At 41.6% G+C, this 16769-nt stretch overlaps 1 protein-coding gene across 3 annotated transcripts in view; it reads right to left on the reverse strand.

The window, feature by feature from the left end:
- The window catches only part of TENM2 (teneurin transmembrane protein 2), a 941161-nt gene that overhangs the window by 300243 nt on the left and 624149 nt on the right, over window positions 1-16769 (reverse strand). For all 3 annotated transcript variants that reach the window (XM_042992783.1, XM_042992777.1, XM_042992795.1), the window contains one exon: window positions 1096-1330. In XM_042992783.1, coding sequence (XP_042848717.1) covers window positions 1096-1330 — 235 coding nt within the window. The remainder of the gene's footprint in view (window positions 1-1095; window positions 1331-16769) is intronic.

Here is a 16769-nt window from a genome sequence, read left to right on the forward strand (position 1 = left end):
TTATTTATTTATTTTTTTTTGAGAGAGAGAATGAGAGGGGGAGGGGCAGAGAGAGAGGGAGAGAGATAATTCCAAGTAGGCTCTGTGCTTTCAGTGCTGAGCCTCACACAGGGCTCAAACTCACACCGTGAGATCATGACCTGAGCCAAAACCAAAAGTGGGACACTGAACAGACTGAGCCACTCAGGTGGCCCTAAGTGAGAACTTTTTCAAGGGTCAACATGAATTATCGCCTTTCTCTGTTTTGTTTTCGTGGTTCTTTTTGGCAAGGAAACGATAATAACTGGAGCATACAAACCATGACAGGGTCTGGGGTTGGGGTGCAACAGTGTTCCCCCATCTAGCAGCCCACCCACAGCCTTCGCAGTCATTCCTTCCCAGCCCATTGCACTGTGACCCACACACCTTGTCTCAGGGCATTAAGGTGGGTGTGGTTTTGGAGGACCAAAAGGGGAGGCAAGAAAGGGACAGAAGAAAAGGCAAAACAACACAAAGCCAGACGTGGAGATCACTTTGAAACTCTTCCCTCCAACCTAAGTGCTGCCCCTTTTCTCTTGTTTGTTTTTGTACATTCTTGTTTGCCCCTCAGGCATCAAGCTGTTAGTGTGTACAGGAGGGATTAAAGTCAGACGGCATGTTGGATGAAATATAAATTAAAATTATACTTCTGTCAGTCTGGAATCAGGGATTGTTTCTCAAGGTCTCCCCAAACACTTAATTTCAAATGAGTCTTCATTTATTACTTCAGGAAAGGCCAAATGCATAATTTATCAGCAGCTTTCAGTCAATATACCCTTATAAGCATGTTTCCCATGAGCCTTTGAGTAAAAATATGTTATGCTAATTCTATTAGTTGGGTACACAAGATCTGTCTAAGAGAGTAAACAAGCATTAAAAGGAGACACATGTGAACAAAGAAATACCTATTAGCCTACCATCCAGAGTCAAATTACCAAGGGAACAACAAAGAGGTGGTATACTTGTCCTGTTATTTACACCAGGACCGTCTCCCCGACAAGAATCCTGAACCGTCTAGGGGACTCTGTGCACATGACTCAGGTGGGGCAACAGGTGTGACCGGTGATGGGGACTTACCTAGTCTCCAGTGGCACGTTGCTGTTTAGCACCCAGCTGTCCTGGAGCTGAACGGACTCCGGTGTGGTGGCCAGGTCATTGGGTGCAGGAGCTGGGGCGTGGATCTGGCTCCGCCGGTTGGTCAGTGAGTTCCTGTTGAGGGAGTTGGCAGACGAGTGGTGATGGGACAGAGTGTGGTTGTGAGGGGGAGGCAGAGGAGGCCTCAGAGTCGATTGGCTGTGGTGGTTTGGAGGACCTGCAAAGAGAAGAAGGAGAAATGGCCATCAGTGGCTGCAGGCTGTAGCCCCAGACACTCTGCAAACCTGAGGAACAAAGCCTAGAATCAAAGTCTTTAGGTTGGTAATTGCTAAAAGTCACAAACAAGAGAGAGAGAGAAAGAGAAAGACGGCATAAAGCGTTCCAGGGTTGGTTACTAACAAATAACATACTTTGATTTGCTTTCTTCTGTAGGCCTCAAAGGAAGAAGGAGAAACTAAATTAGTAAAACCAGGCTGGAGCATATTAATCTTGAATATGTTAATCTTAAAGTGGAAGTGACACAGACCTGACAGGGCTGGTCACTGATGTAACAAGTCCCTGTACCATTTCCTGGTAAACCAGTACATTGCATGCATTCATTATAAACATTTTCTTTTTCTGAAAGGCATTGAGAATATGGTACACTCTAAGTCAGAGAGTAGCATATTTAAATACCTGTAGCAGGTAAGCAGGGAAGTCAAGTGGGCCAGTTGTGGACTGAGGTGATTTGGAAAGGGTAGGAAGCACCCCTCACTCAGATCCAGGCCCATGTGGCCATGTGGGGATAAGGGCCCAACGCAGCCAAGTCTTCTAGTTTTTCTAGGAAAGCTGAAGATCTGGACTTTTAGATAAAATTTCCTGTTTCTTAAAAATGTTGATGATTTTTTAAAAAGTGTATTTGTTTTAGGTGTTATGTATAGATGTATGCTTTTTTTTTCATGAGAGTCAAGAAAATACCTGTGAGCCTGCTCAGACATCAGGGTTGATGTTTTCAAACCTTGACCCTTACTCCAAATTGCATCCTCTCTTCTCATCTTGAAATCCTCTATCCTCACAGGAAAAATGCATAAAGGAGAACTATACCTCTGTGTGTATCCCCTTTGTAAATATGACCACAGATGACAACTCCACACAGGGTTTTCCTAGCAACCCACTCTCAATCTACAAAATGAAATATTTTAAGCATAATGAAAACGAAAGTAGTTCACTATGCAATGTAAGCCTATAATTTGGTTTTAATGGCTGCTGAAACATGACTTTTAATTTGTGTCCTTTTTTGAAGCCTCCAGTCGAGGTTGGCAGCTCACCAGGTGACTGCCAAGCCTTGTCATTTTGGCCCCTGCCAACTCTTAAAATCCTCAGCCCCTGCTGTCCTGGCTTTAAGAAGTTGGCTCACATCATTTAAACAAGCAATTTGACACAAATTTCAACTACTTGTCTCCTTATGTGGCCAGGCTACATCTCCAAAAGGTGTAATCTACATTCCGTAGCTCCTGTGAAGCCTGCAGAAATATTCCGAAAGAAAGACAACATGTCAAGAAGATGCTAGGTTTGGAGAGCATCATGACCAAGGAAAACAAGAAGGAAAAATAACAGACACAAGTGGTTCCCCGAAGTTTCTATCTCTGGGCTGAAATTACCTGGGGGATTTTTTTTTTTTTTTGGTCTCCAGAAAAAGACAACTAAAACTAAACCCCAGTGGGAAATGCCACCATACAGTTGTACAGGTTTTAAATCGCGTCCTCCAAATGAACCTGCAATTCGTATTTTACATCAGGCACCAGTGACATTTTAAATATATCTTTGAGGGAGTTTCGTAGCTGTAGCAGGCTATTACATTTTCTGGCTTTGTTGTCTGTCTAGTAATGTATCATTATATACTTATTTAGCGTTTGTCTGTCTCATATTAGTGGGAAGAGGTGAGAAAAGGGGATGAAATGATTTCATAATGATCCTTCAGAGATGCTATCCAAGCCCCTCACACAGGGTTAATAAATTTTCATGCTTTCCTTTCCCCTCCCTCAACTCCTATCCAAGTGGTGTCATTATTCTCCATTAGTGAAGCAATCTTGAGACTTGCCTTAGGAAGATGAGATGAATCAGTGTACAAGTGAGAACCCACCCTCCTCGGTCCCAAGCCCCAACTTCCCATTTCCCTTGGCCCCTGGCCCCACCTCCAGCACACCAGACCACACACTCTCCCAAAGTACAAAGAGGCCATGTGAGGCATTTAATTCACTAAATGAGATACCAGAACTCTCCTGCTTCCTGTCTATTCATCCTGAGCTAAGGTTTCTGAGCCTGCTTCAACTTGTGTGGCCCTTCTTTGTCCATCTGTGTTCTGTGTGGGTGAAATTCCTGTGGTTTTTCCCTTTTGCTGATGCTATCCAGGGGTGCTGCTAAGGGGGAAAGGGAACCACGGACCCAGGTGCTATGTGGAATGTTTCCTATAAAACGAAGGATGAGCTTTCAAGTTAATCGCAAGAGACGTCAAGCTCCCTTTCCATTCTTTTTTTTTTTTAAGTTTATTTATTTATTTTGAGAGACTGTACCAGCATGAGTGAGGTAGGAGGAGAGAGAAAGGAGAGAGAGAATCCCAAGCAGGCCCTACACTCAGCGTGGAGTGTGATGCGGGGCTCAATCCCACAAACCGTGAAATCATGACCTGAGCCGAAATCAAGAGTTGGAGGCTTAGCCAACTGAGCCACACAGCCTCCCCCAGCTCTTTTTCCATTTCTACTAAATAGAAGGCCCAGAGCTTCATGGAGGAGATGAAAGAATACATAGTGTTCTTCTCACACTGCCCTCCTGTACAGCAGTATGTTATTTCACTGCAAATAAATCAAATTATTGATGGCAACAACAAAAACCATCCAGCATCCTCAGTATTAGATGGTTTCCTCATTACTACTGTTCATTTCCACTGTGACACTGATTATATTTTCTCCTTTATCTATCCATCCAACAATCGTATTTTTCAACTATGTACAAGAAACAGAAAAGACGATTAGAATACCGAGTGGGAAGAGCTACCACTGGGGAATATACAGAGAGACATGGAAGAGGCATTTGGCCACTGGTTAGGAGAGGAAATCTAAAGGACTGGGTTCAAGGGTTGGGTCTGCCCCTTTTAAATAACATAAACCTAGGCCTACAACTCCATTTCTGTAATTGTCTGAGTACTCACCCACCACTCGTGACAACAGCAGTAAGTGCGTGTGAGTCAACATGAAGGATGGAAAGGAGGAGGAATGCACAGTGCCACATATGCCACCACATATGCCACCTAAGGTAAGGTCCCCAACCATGTGCATGGAACACTGCTTGCTTCTTTCAGGAATAAAAGCATGGATAAGACACAACTGTGGCTCTCAAGGAGCCCAGATTGGAGTACAGCAAGCCCCCAAGCTGGATATGACCAAAGATTCCGAGTCAAGATTTTGTATAGTGTTCCAGATCGCTGACTTCTCTTGAAAACAAAAACAGAACAAAAACACCGAGTCTATTCCCTCATGGTAACAACAGGATATAGCTGAGTGCTTTTGGGTGGTTTTCTGCTTTGCCATTAACCCTAACAATCCCAGTTTATTTTAATCTGACCGGGTGTAAGCATTTATGTTGCCACTGGTAGGCATTTAGGTCTCACCCAAGGTACCTTAGCATTCTGGGTAGGTCACATATCTCTCATATAACAACACCCCTGCTACAATCACTCATCTCAAGCACTTTTTGTGTTTCCCGGTTTTCATTAGTCATCCAATGAGCTTGCTGGATGTGATGGTTTTCCATTTCAAAAATGTGAACAATGGCCAGCAACACACCTTACTGCTTTCCAGGAAGCCAAATTACATGAAAAAGGCCTTCTCCAAGGCAACTAATGTCTTCAATGTATGCTGAAACAGAAATGATTAACAGCTTGATGAAGGAACCTAAACGTCCACTCTGAGTTCTACACATTTATTGGGTTTAATTAATGTGCATATTAATGGCTCTTCTATTACATAAATAGGAAATCACATAATAATGCAATTGAGCCACAAATAACTATGTAACATAAATGCTTACATAGTATCAACTTAATAAGTATGCTATTAGCAGGCAAAAGGCAAATGTCATTAAAATCACAGTGCTAGCCTATTATAGTACACCTGATTTATCTGGAGTTGAGTACCTAGAATTTATTTTTAGGTACTGTGTGCCTTTTAGTCCTAGGAAGGAGGAATTGCACATTTGTTCTTTGTGAAAAGCTAGGGCAGGACAGGTAGGACTCCTGGCAAGGGTAAGTGAATTTAGAGAGAGGCTGCTGCCTGTGTATTTAAAAACTAAGTGCTTCAATTGTCCTGTTTGCTTGTTTGGTCTTATTTGCTGGAAAAATCTATGCTTAGATTTGTTGATGCCAGAAATCTTGATCCTTACAGGGATGCCATTCCCATATTCTGTCCTTCCTAAATGCCAATTGGTTGACAGTGGAGTCATAAGAAAAATAAAGTAGCTCTTTGTTGTTGGGTCTAACAAGGTTAGCCATGGGGCCTGCAAAATCCTGGAGTATCAGCTCTTGTGTTGACTAGACTAGCAGAACTCAAACAGCGTGTGGAAACAACCAACACCCACATTGTCAATAATATATAAAGGATTTTCTTTGGAGCGAAGGAAGTAAATTCTTAATAATTGGCTATTGTTGTACTCTTCCTAAATAAACAGATGGGGGAGGTATTTAGGCTAGGTCTACCCTTGCCAAGGTGGGTGGGTGTAGAGGAGAGTAGGCAGGCAGGGATAGACTAAGATAGCTTTGTTTTGCTCTGTAGTCCACACTATTTTTTTTTCCTGGTGATTAAAATGATAAAATGTATGAACAAAAAAATTGTAAGTATAGGCCTGCCTAACTGCCAATAATTCACTCTTTTTGGAGATGGCATGCCAACTGTTGGTCTTTAAAAACTTCAACCCCTTGGACCCTGAGATGATGAATTAACCACAAACTCTCTACCTCCTCCTACTGAACTATGTCATTGGGGCAAGTTACATCTTGAGAGCAATTTGAAGATGCTAGAAGTGATGCTGGTGTTGGCAGAGATTTTGGACTCTCTGGTTAGCGAAAATTGGCACCAGGACATGCTGTACAGATCTGACCTCAAATGGGAGGCAGAGGGGAATCAGAGGGAAGATTTTCAAGAATAACAGCCTCTAGTTAGAACTGGGAGTCTGCTGCAGATAACCAGCTTTGTGGTTGGCTTTGAACCCCTGCTTGGCCACATTTACTTGCAGTATGACTACTGGAAAGTTATGTATTTGTTTCTTTGTTTCTTCATCTGTAAAATGGGTAATTTTACTTCTCTCATATAATTGTTAGGAACATCAAATGAGAATACATCTATAAAAAGCCAGCCATGATTCTTGGCACATATTAAGTATTAATAAATGTTATTAGTATATATTATGTGTTATAATTAATAATACCGATCATAGCAATAACAGCAATAGCAACTTTACCTCGTGAGGAACTCTAGCTTTCCTGACTCTTTTGAATGGTCGCTTTTAAATCAACATATGTTTAAATCAATATATAAAGGCAAAATCACCAACCTCAGACCTCTTCCAGCTTCAAATGCTGTCTACAGAAGGGCATTGTGACTAAGTGACATGACACAGGCATTAATACACACAATCTCTAGAGCATTGCTCTAAGAGCTTCCAGAAATGGAACTTGGGATTCAGAAGTGTTCCATTTCTATAAACAAACTATTGATATTAATGACAGCAAAATAACACTGACAATAGCTGCTAGGAGTCAAGCTCTCCCTGTGTGTCCGGTCCTGTGCTAAGTGCTGTACATAAATTATTTCAATTTGTTACCACTCGATCTTATGGGGTAAGTTTTCTTCTCATTCCCATTCTACAGATCCAGCCAGTGAGGCTCAGAGAGGTTAAGCAAAGCCCCAAAGTTCATGTAACTTAGTAAGAGGAAGAGCTGCTTTTGGATCCCAGGGTTTCTTCCCCATTCTGTCATATGCAAAAGATCAGGAGGCCCAAAATGCACTCACACAGGGAGAGAACAGAGACCTCTGTCCTGGTTTATACAAATCACCTTGACAAATAGAGAGGAAAAACTGGCTTAACTCACTTCTTTCCACATTTGCTTAAATGGCAGAATGAAAACTTGCGAGGAATTGGAGGGAATTGCCCACCTCAAAGCTCTGCACCTCACAGTGCTGCTTGAATCAGGAGAAATAGGCCAGAACAGCCAAACTGCAGTGCAATCTCTTTTCTGTGCCTTCCCAAAAGGCCTTTCTCAAACTTCCTCCTCCATGTGCATCCTGGCTCCCATAACCAGTGGCATGAAGGATAAGCAGCAATTAAGTCTTTTGGAGACAGAAACAAGGGCACACTACGTCCCAGCTCATCCTTCCTGCTCTGACTGAAGGTACTTTGCCAACAGCCTGGGGGCAAGGGAGAGGGGTTGGGCGAGTCCAGATCCAGCCTTGTCCTGTGTTTAGAAAGAGGTGGAAAGAGATTTACTTGTGTCTAAGTACTGGACACTCGGGACATTCAGCTTGCTTGCTCCTTCCCTGTTGTAGCATCTACTGAATGATTTGTCCTCTCAAGAATAGACTTTTATTGTTACTGACCCCTGGATGGTATTGCTGGCTTTGTAGGGCAGTGACTGATCTGCAGTGTTTCTCAGATGTGGTCACTACTGTAGCAAGCTGCAGCCCCTTCTCCACATTTCAGAATGGAGGGGGAAAGAGAAGAAAGGATGAAGGAATGAGCCAAGTTATAACCTCTTTCTCATCTCCCGGTGCTCAGCTACAGCTTTGACCAGTGCCTCTCGGCCTGGATTGCACAGTCCTGGATCAGGGGACTGTCCTTGATAGAAAGGCCCCATTCAGCCTGAGAGGAGCACCAGAGAAGGACAGGGCTGTGTTCACTCATAAAGAATGATTTGTAGTTCTCTTGCTTACACTACATATATGACCTCAGAGAAAAAGCATTCTGAGTGCATTCGCAACGACCCACACACCAACACTGCATGGCAGAAGCAAGGGAATTGCCGTCACCAAGAGCAATCCTTTGCAGGCTTAGAAACCAAAGTTTTGTCAGCTCTACCTACATTCATAAAAAATTAGGGTTTAGAGGGACATCGTAGGTCATCTAAGAACAATTGCGCCTGTTTAATAAGCACCAGCTGTGTGATAGGCCCTGTGTATATTTCACCTTATTTAAACTTATAATAGCCTTCAGAGTGGATATTGTTCTCCATGATAAAGACAAAGAAATGGAGGTGCAGGGCGTTAAAAGATCTAAGTTTCTCTCCTTACATGTTGTATTTAACTGTAATACATCTGGGCCCCTCCTGAGTGCATACTGGGCATGTCTCTTTCATACCCTAGATGCATGGTTTTATATCATTTTTGGACTCTCCTGTTTTTCCTGCTAGACTGTGAATTCCTTCAGCACAGGGCTATGGTGGCTAGCACAGTAGTGCTGAATGAAGGAATGAATGAACGGACCAATGAACACATCATGTCTCCTGGGGTTATTTTGCAGAACCTCAGCAAAGAGGGGTCAGAGCAGATTTCTGCCTCTGTTCTTTGGACATTTCTAGGCTGCTAGCATCTGATGGGCCTTCCCTTATGCCCAAATCCTTATTACCCTCACAGGTCCTTCAACAGGGAGACAGCTGGACCCAGGGAGAAGGTGACTTTGTTCCTCTTTGTTTTTAGTTTTATTTTATTTTTTCCTGTTTCTGCCTGATCACCTATTCTCTCTTTTAAATAACAGATGTACAGGGGTGCCTGGGTGCCTCAGTCAGTTGAGCATTCAACTCCTGATTTTGGCTCAGGTCACGGTCTCACAGTATTGTGGGTTTGAGCCCTGCATAGGGCTCTGCATGGAGCCTGCCTGAGATTCTCTCTCCACTTGCACTCTCTCTTGTCTCTCTCAAAATAAATAAATTTTAAATAATAGATTTACTGAGATACAATGAAATTTAGCTTTAAAACATGTACACTTTAGTGCTTTCTTTTACTATATTCACTGAGATATACAACCATCAGTACTGTCTGATCTTAGAGCATTTTCATTGCCCCCCACTAGGAAACCTCATAGTGTTTAGCAGTCACTCCCCAGTTCCCCCAACCCCTGGCAAATATCAATCTACTTTCTGCTTCTATGGGTTTGCCTATTCTGAGTACTTCATATAAATGGTGATTCCCTCTGTTTTTTAGAACCACAATGTCTGTCTGTTGCAGAAGCCCATTGGAACCAATCAAAGTTAGATCTCAGATGGGGCATACTTCATACTACTTAAAAATATATTTTCCTGGCAACCTGAAGCTGGTGTTCACAGGAGCTTGTTGGCTGAGACCCTACTGCTGTTGATATTTTTCAGAAGGAGATTGTTAGATATGACCATTTGAGAGCCAATTGTATACTTGAGGGTCCGAGGGGGATCCTGGAATTTGTTCTACTGCTTCAGGCATGGCTGTAATCACTGCAGACAGCCATTCCTGCTCAACTAAAACACAAACACTCGCAGGCGGGACTCAGGGTGGAGGGTGGAGGAAAAAAGAAGCAGGGAACTCTTGAATTGGGTGCCCAACCAGTAGCTGTACTTGAATGATGACCTTAATACCATTTGTAAGGGACCATCCTGCCCACGGGGGCAGGTTCTCACATATGATGGGGCAGAAAGGGATTTTAATCACAGGTGCCACATCATTATACCATACCCCTATGCTCATTCTTTGTGTTCTTCAATCATCTGGAAGGTATCACTTGAGATCAATGTCAACTCTATTAGCTACTTTCTAAGTGACAAAGACAAAAAATAAAAAAGACCACTTGAAATACTTGAGAGGAACCCTCCTAAAGAGAAGATTTTATTGCAAAGTTATGTCTGAGCAGTGCCTATCTGAGCATTTCAATAAATCTACATTACCCTAGGTATTTTGGCATCCTCTGGGAGAGGAAAGCCTATCAGTAGAAAGTAATGATTTTGGGTTTTTCAATTGCCCTAAGGATCTTGACAATGCTATTAAGACCCATGCTTTCCCTGTCAAGAAGTTTAGGAGTGAAATTATTAATATGCCCAGACGTTATGTTGATTGTTGCACTGTAGCAGCAAATACTCTCTCTGTTATTTGAGCTGCATTATCACTTTCCCAAGCAGAGAATTGCATCAAAAATTTAAACTCCTCTCATTCCAGCTCATTGCATAGATTTTCAAGGTCTTATTGTAAAATAGTCTGGGCAAAATTTGGATATTTCCCTACCCATGAAAGATAATATGTTTTTCACAGCCCAGACTATTATTATTTTTTTTTTTTGAAAAATAAAAATCACAAGTTGAATTTTCTTCTATCACGATGCCATTCTTTAGCTCTTTAACCAGGTTTTTGTCGGGGTATATTTCATTTTCTTTTCCTTTGGATGGTCACAATGTTTTCCCCTGATCACAGGGAGAAGATCAAAACAAAGATAAAATATGATTTTGATTTTAGGTTGAGCGTCTGATGAACAGAACGACGGAGACAAGCTCTGATCTACACCATTCATTAATATCAAGAATGACTGAAGCACACTAGTTAAATGGCAAGGACAGGATAAAGGTTCTTGGAGCATTTTCACTACAAAGCTCAGCAGAATTATTTACTATCTGGGTGACCTTTTCCCCAAATCTCTCATGGTACACACCTTATAGGGCAAGGGAACTAAAGTTTCTCCATACTATATAAACAGAAGTCAGCTGAATGTCAGACCTTGAACTGCATCTGGTTTCATGTCAAGTGACAGCTGATGTAATGGGATGTATAGGGCATACTGCTGGAGAGATTTTCAGGATACTCTTTCTGCCTTCAAAATATACAAACACACACACACCACAGCAAGGAATTACTAAAGAAAAATATCTGAGAGCTTCCTAAAGAAACATCTCCTCCCAGGGTTGCCTGGTGTAGATACTGTCAGAGATACTGCCCTCTGGGTTTTATTCACAACTGTTCAGTGGTTTCTTTCAAAGTCAAAATTGTTTTGCTTTCCCAATTAAAGTGGATGAGACAGTGCTCACAGCCATTTCTATCATGTAGCATGGATGATGAGTAGGAATACCCAGGGCTGAACAGAGAAAGATGAGGAAGTCCACCTCCACCCCATCCAAGAGTCCCAGGATGCAAACAACTTTCAGAAAAAAACTGGGACCAGTAGGATACCAGCGTGCTCTGCAGATCTTAGTTCTGTGGGGAAAGAGGAGGCAATGGAATCACCGTCTCCCACTGCCCCCTCCCACCCTGGGAAACAAGGGTTTCTTCCTAAGCCGTGGCTCGTAACGTGATTTTCAGGGCTTTCTCAGTCTTTCTGATACTCATCTCTCCAGTTTTGCCTGAGGGACTTCTGGAGTTAGACAATCAGAGTTATGAAGCACTTCGCGTGTCTGTGCCTCTGTTTCCCTGTTCAAAAAAGGGGGCAAATACCATTCCTACTTGGTCAAAAGTTAAAGGAGAAAGAACATTTTAAGTTAAAGTGCTTGGAAAATGCATGACAAATAGGAAGTACTTAAGAAATGTCAGGATTTATTTATCTTTCCCTGAACAGGCTAATTCTTTCTTGAGGCTGTGGAGAGAGGAGTGAAATAGACCCTGTGATTCAAAGATTATTGTTGTAATGACTTGGAAAACTTCCTGTTGCCAGATATTTTTAAGGTAAATAGCACCATTAAGAATTAAGGATCTCTTTTCATTCTTAGGAGTTATAGAAACTCTAGGTCTCAGAAACTACCAAAATAATCAGTGCTCTTGATTTCCACCTTTTGCAACTTAAACACTTGGAAATAAAACCACCTGGTGGTAGACAATATGAAGGGCCCTACATCAGCTTACCTTGTATAAATTCTCTTATTCCCTATGGAAATGAGAATAAGGAAGGCCCAGGTTTTCTTGAATCTTGGTGTTTCTATTTAGCACCAGCTCTCATTGCCCATGAAAAGCTCATGATAAAATCAAGATTTTCTTTGTTGTTGTTATTGTTGTTTTTGTTTTGCTCAGGCTCATCTATGACCCATGCAGTTTGCTCTATCATGCAATTCACCACTGAACAACTCACGCAGGTCCTGAGTTATTCATCACATTTAGATGGTTTAAGTCATGAATTAGCAATTTGTTTCTCAGGGCTTCTTGGGTTACAGAAATTCTTTAGTATTTATCATCTCAAATGGGATCATTCTTAATCCCATAATGCAGAGAGTGAGTAATCTCTCTCGTGAAATATCAGATTTGGAGGAGAAAATAATTTCCATTTCTAACACTTCTTATCTTTCTAACACATTTTAATAGTGTGGTCTGGGAAGGCTTCTCAATAAGATGATATTTGATCAGAGACCTGAAGGAAATAGGGAGAGAGCCACCGCAATGTCTGGGGGAACAACATTTCAGGTAGAGGGAAAAGGAAGAACAGAGACATTTTAAATGTGGGATGTGCATAGAGATTGGCCAGAATACCAGCTGAGGTTTTTCTCCTCCATTAAGCTTCAAGTTTACTTCTCAAAGTAAACAATGAAGTAAGTAGGAAAGGTCCTGATCCTTACTGGCCTCTGATATGGGACTGAGTCAGGCAGGCTTCTGCCTCAGGCCCTTTGCAGTTGTCATATATTTGGCCTGGGGATACAGATAACTGACTGGCTCACTCAAAGTGGCTCACTCCCTTAAGGTTGGAATGTCTCAGTTCAAATCTCTCCTTTAAGACACGCCTTTTCAGGCAACCTCAGCAGTCTTACCCTCTTTTCTATGGTGTTTCTCTAAACCACATATCATCACATTTTTCCCCCTAGTAATTGTCTTTCTGCACTAGAAATTAAGTACCGTGAAAGCAAGAATGTTATTTTATTCTCTACTTGATCCCTGGCACCTCGAACACTTAGTAGGCACAATAAAGAACTTCTGAATTAATAAAATAATTAATACGTATGGCAAGAGGAAAGGAGTCAAAAGGAGAGTCCAAATTCCGATAGAAATGAAGGTCTTGCAAAGGGGCTGCTGCATGGTGTCATCTGAGACAAATCTCAAATGCTTGAACTTGACTAAAGTTCAAGAAAAAAATTATTGCAGGCATCCTTGCCAAAACACAGTTCTATATCACGCAAACTGTAGCAATTTTTTCTCTTCCTGCAGTAATCCAAACATGACAACAAATGCCTTACAAGCAGAAATCCCCATGGAACTAATGATGGCAGAGGCCTCTGACACACCCCAAGTGGGAATAGACACATTTCACTTCTAAACTCCGACTAACAGGATCTCCTGTGGCTCTCCGTGCCACTTGAAAATGTTCGCTTTCCATCACAAATTTATTGTATTAAAGGATCTTTGCTACAGGCCAGTGGCTTACCTGAACAGGGTGAATCCTAATTCATCCATACGCTTGGTGGTAGGAGAAGCCAACTGGATGTGGCAAGGACAAAGGGTATGCCGTAAAGGGTTTACAAGTCAAAAGCAGGATACATGGAGTTCTTCCTCCTTCAGGAAGCCCTTTCAGATTGCATCAGATCAAGTCCAAAGGCTTCCTGTGTGCTGACCTATGTAAGATATTTTATGATTGCCCTGTTCTGGCACTAACATTGGAACTGACACTGGCACATTATATACTGAATGACTCCATTTGGCCATATTTAGCCTATTAGATCTTTATTAACTTTTCTAACCTGTACGTGGAATATAATTGGAAAGAGTTTTCATTCCAAGGATTTTCTTAGTAGGGAGTCCAGCTAAATTAGATGCAAGTAGCCACTTGGTAAAGTCTTTCACATTCTCGGGGAGAAACCCAAAGAGTGACGGTTCTCTCCACAAGATTCCTTTTGTTTTCTCTCTAATTAAGTTCTGACACAAGAAGAGTGGCATATGAGCTATGCCCACTTGTGACAAAGCATTTTCAATTACTTCCTTGTTCATTCCTTCATTCATGTCTTCATGGGTTCATGCACCTGGCAATTCATTATTGAGCATCTATGCCGGGTCTGCTAGATTTTTGACATGGTAGATCTATGGCCTCTAGGAAGGTAAACAGGTGGCAGATCTCCAGCCTCTGACCTTTTTGTTGAGCCTTAAAGATCCCACGGTAACTCTTCTATTTTTCTTCTGGTTGTTAACTACCCAAAGACTTCACTTTCTCACGAATGTTTTTATTCACGTCAGCTTATGTGCAATAATTTTATAAGGGTCATTATGACATACTGCTCCAACAAATCTTCATATATGCATATCATTTGACTCCACATGAACCCCTTCCCCCTGTCCCCTACATCCTGTCTTATTTCCCAAGATGAACTCACTCTTCGGTCAAGTCTACATCTTCCAATATACAAGATTTTGTGCTAGGGTACTGTTTAAAGGGTGCTCCATGGCATACAGAGAAATTCACAAGAATGTTAATTATTACCTGTGGAGAGAAACTATAACATTTTGATTCATTTGTGTTTTCAGTTGAATGTGGTATTTATCAACTCTCTTTTATGTTTAATTGTAGATAATATAGCATGGTGAATTGGAGCCCTCTATTATGCATATGGAATACACATGCTGTATTGCTTTCCTTGTAAGATTAAGACTCAGAATTCTTGCTGTGAATTTTCAGTTCCATCAGTAGGATCCATATGGACTTTGGAGTAGTCTTTGCACACAAAAAATAGAGTGAGACATCTAGATCCATGAAGTGAAAATAGAGATGGGATTAATGAAGTTTTGCCACTTGAGTTTACTCCAATTGTCCCATCCCAATCTTTCAGCACATCTATAAATACCCTTAGCACCCTCACCCTCATTCTATGAATAACAGAAAAACCCATCATTTATAGATTTTTCTAATTACAACACATGTAGTCTAAACCAAAGAAGCCATAAAGAGCATTGAGAAAAGTAGGCAAACACACTCCATGCTTTTTTTGTTGAGAAATTTTAGCAGAAGTTCTTTTTAAGATTTTACTTTTTAGGCAATATTTACACCTAACATGGGGCTCGAACTCATAACCCCAAGATCAAGAGTTGCAGGCTCTAACAACAGAGCCAGCCAGGTGCCCCATCTGACATAAAATTTAAGGGCTATCTCATTAAGGCACTAAACAAATAAATAAATAAATTACCTATTAAATCAACCAGAAGCAGCACACGATAAAACAGAGTATTATGCTACAACATACTTTTCACAGACATAAAAGCTAATCAAAATACCATGACAGAAACTCTCATACATTGCCAGTGGGGATGTGAAATACACAGACATTCTGGAAAAGTCTGCCAGTTTCCTGTATTGTTACACTGACCACGAGATCTAATAATCTCAATTCTAGGTATTCACCCTACAGAAATGACAATGTATCTTTATCTCAAAACCTATACATGGAAGTTTATAGCAGTTCTATTACGATCACCAAAACCTAGAAACAACCCAGATATTCTACAAGTGAATTAATAAAGTGGGGTAATCTGTATGACAGAATGCTACTCAGCAATAACAAGGGATCAACTATTGATACATGCAACAGCTTGGAAACATCTCAAAGGTACCATGCTGAATGGAAGAAGTCAGTTTCAAAATGTTATATACTGTGTAACTGCATTCACATGACATTCTCGAAAAGACAAAACTAGGGCCGCCTGGGTGGCTCAGTCGGTTAAGAGTCTGACTCTTGATTTCGGCTCAGGTTGTAATCTCAAGGTTCGTGAGTTGGAGCCCCGCATCAGGCTCTGCACTATCATTGTGGAGCCTGCTTGAGATTCTTTATCTCTTTCTCTCCCCTCCCTCTCTCAAAATAAATAAACTTTAAAAAAGACAAAACTAGGGGGCACCTGGGTGGTTCAGTCGGTTGAGCATCTGAGTTGGGCTCAGGTCATGATCTTGCGTCGGGCTCTGTGCTGACAGCTCAGAGCCTATAGCCTGTTTCAGACTCTGTGTCTCCCTATCTCTGCCCCCCCCCCTCCACTCATGCTTTGTCTCTGTCTCAAAAGTAAATAAACATTAAAAAAATTTATAAAAATAAGACAAAACTATAGTGACTGAAAACAGATCGGTGACTGCCAGGATTTGGATTGGGAGAGGATGTAACTACAAAAGGGCAGCATGAGGGAGGTTTGTGAGGGGATAGAACTGCTCCGCATCATGATAGTGGTGGTGGGGTTACACAAATCTATATGTGTCACAATTCATAAAATTCATAAAAGACAACTTTACTGCATGCTACTTTAAAAGTATACAATAAAACAACACAAATTAAACATGTGGCTGAATGTTAAGAACAGGACATAAGGGTTCCTGCGTGGCTCAGTCAGTTAAGTGTCTGACTTGGCTCAGGTCATGATCTCACAGTTTGCGAGTTCCAGCCCCGTGTCGGGCTCTCTGTGGTCAGTGCAGAGCCCACTTCAGATCCTCTGTTCCCCTCTCTATGCCCCTCTCCCACTTGTGTGTGCTCTCTCTCCCCCAAATAAACATTAAAAAATAATAAAAAAAGAACAGGATAGAATATTTGGTGTTGAAGGGGACAGACTTGTGGCAGAGTATGAGCCACTCCAGGTAGAGAAGCTGAGGCTATTCTCTGTAAAACAAAGGAGCCAATCAATGCCAAAACTTGGAAATCTGTTTCCAACATATATGTCACATCCTTAAAAATAAGATAA

This window comes from Panthera tigris, chromosome A1 (assembly GCF_018350195.1).
Source record: "Panthera tigris isolate Pti1 chromosome A1, P.tigris_Pti1_mat1.1, whole genome shotgun sequence".
In the NCBI taxonomy this organism is placed as follows: Eukaryota; Metazoa; Chordata; class Mammalia; order Carnivora; family Felidae; genus Panthera; species Panthera tigris.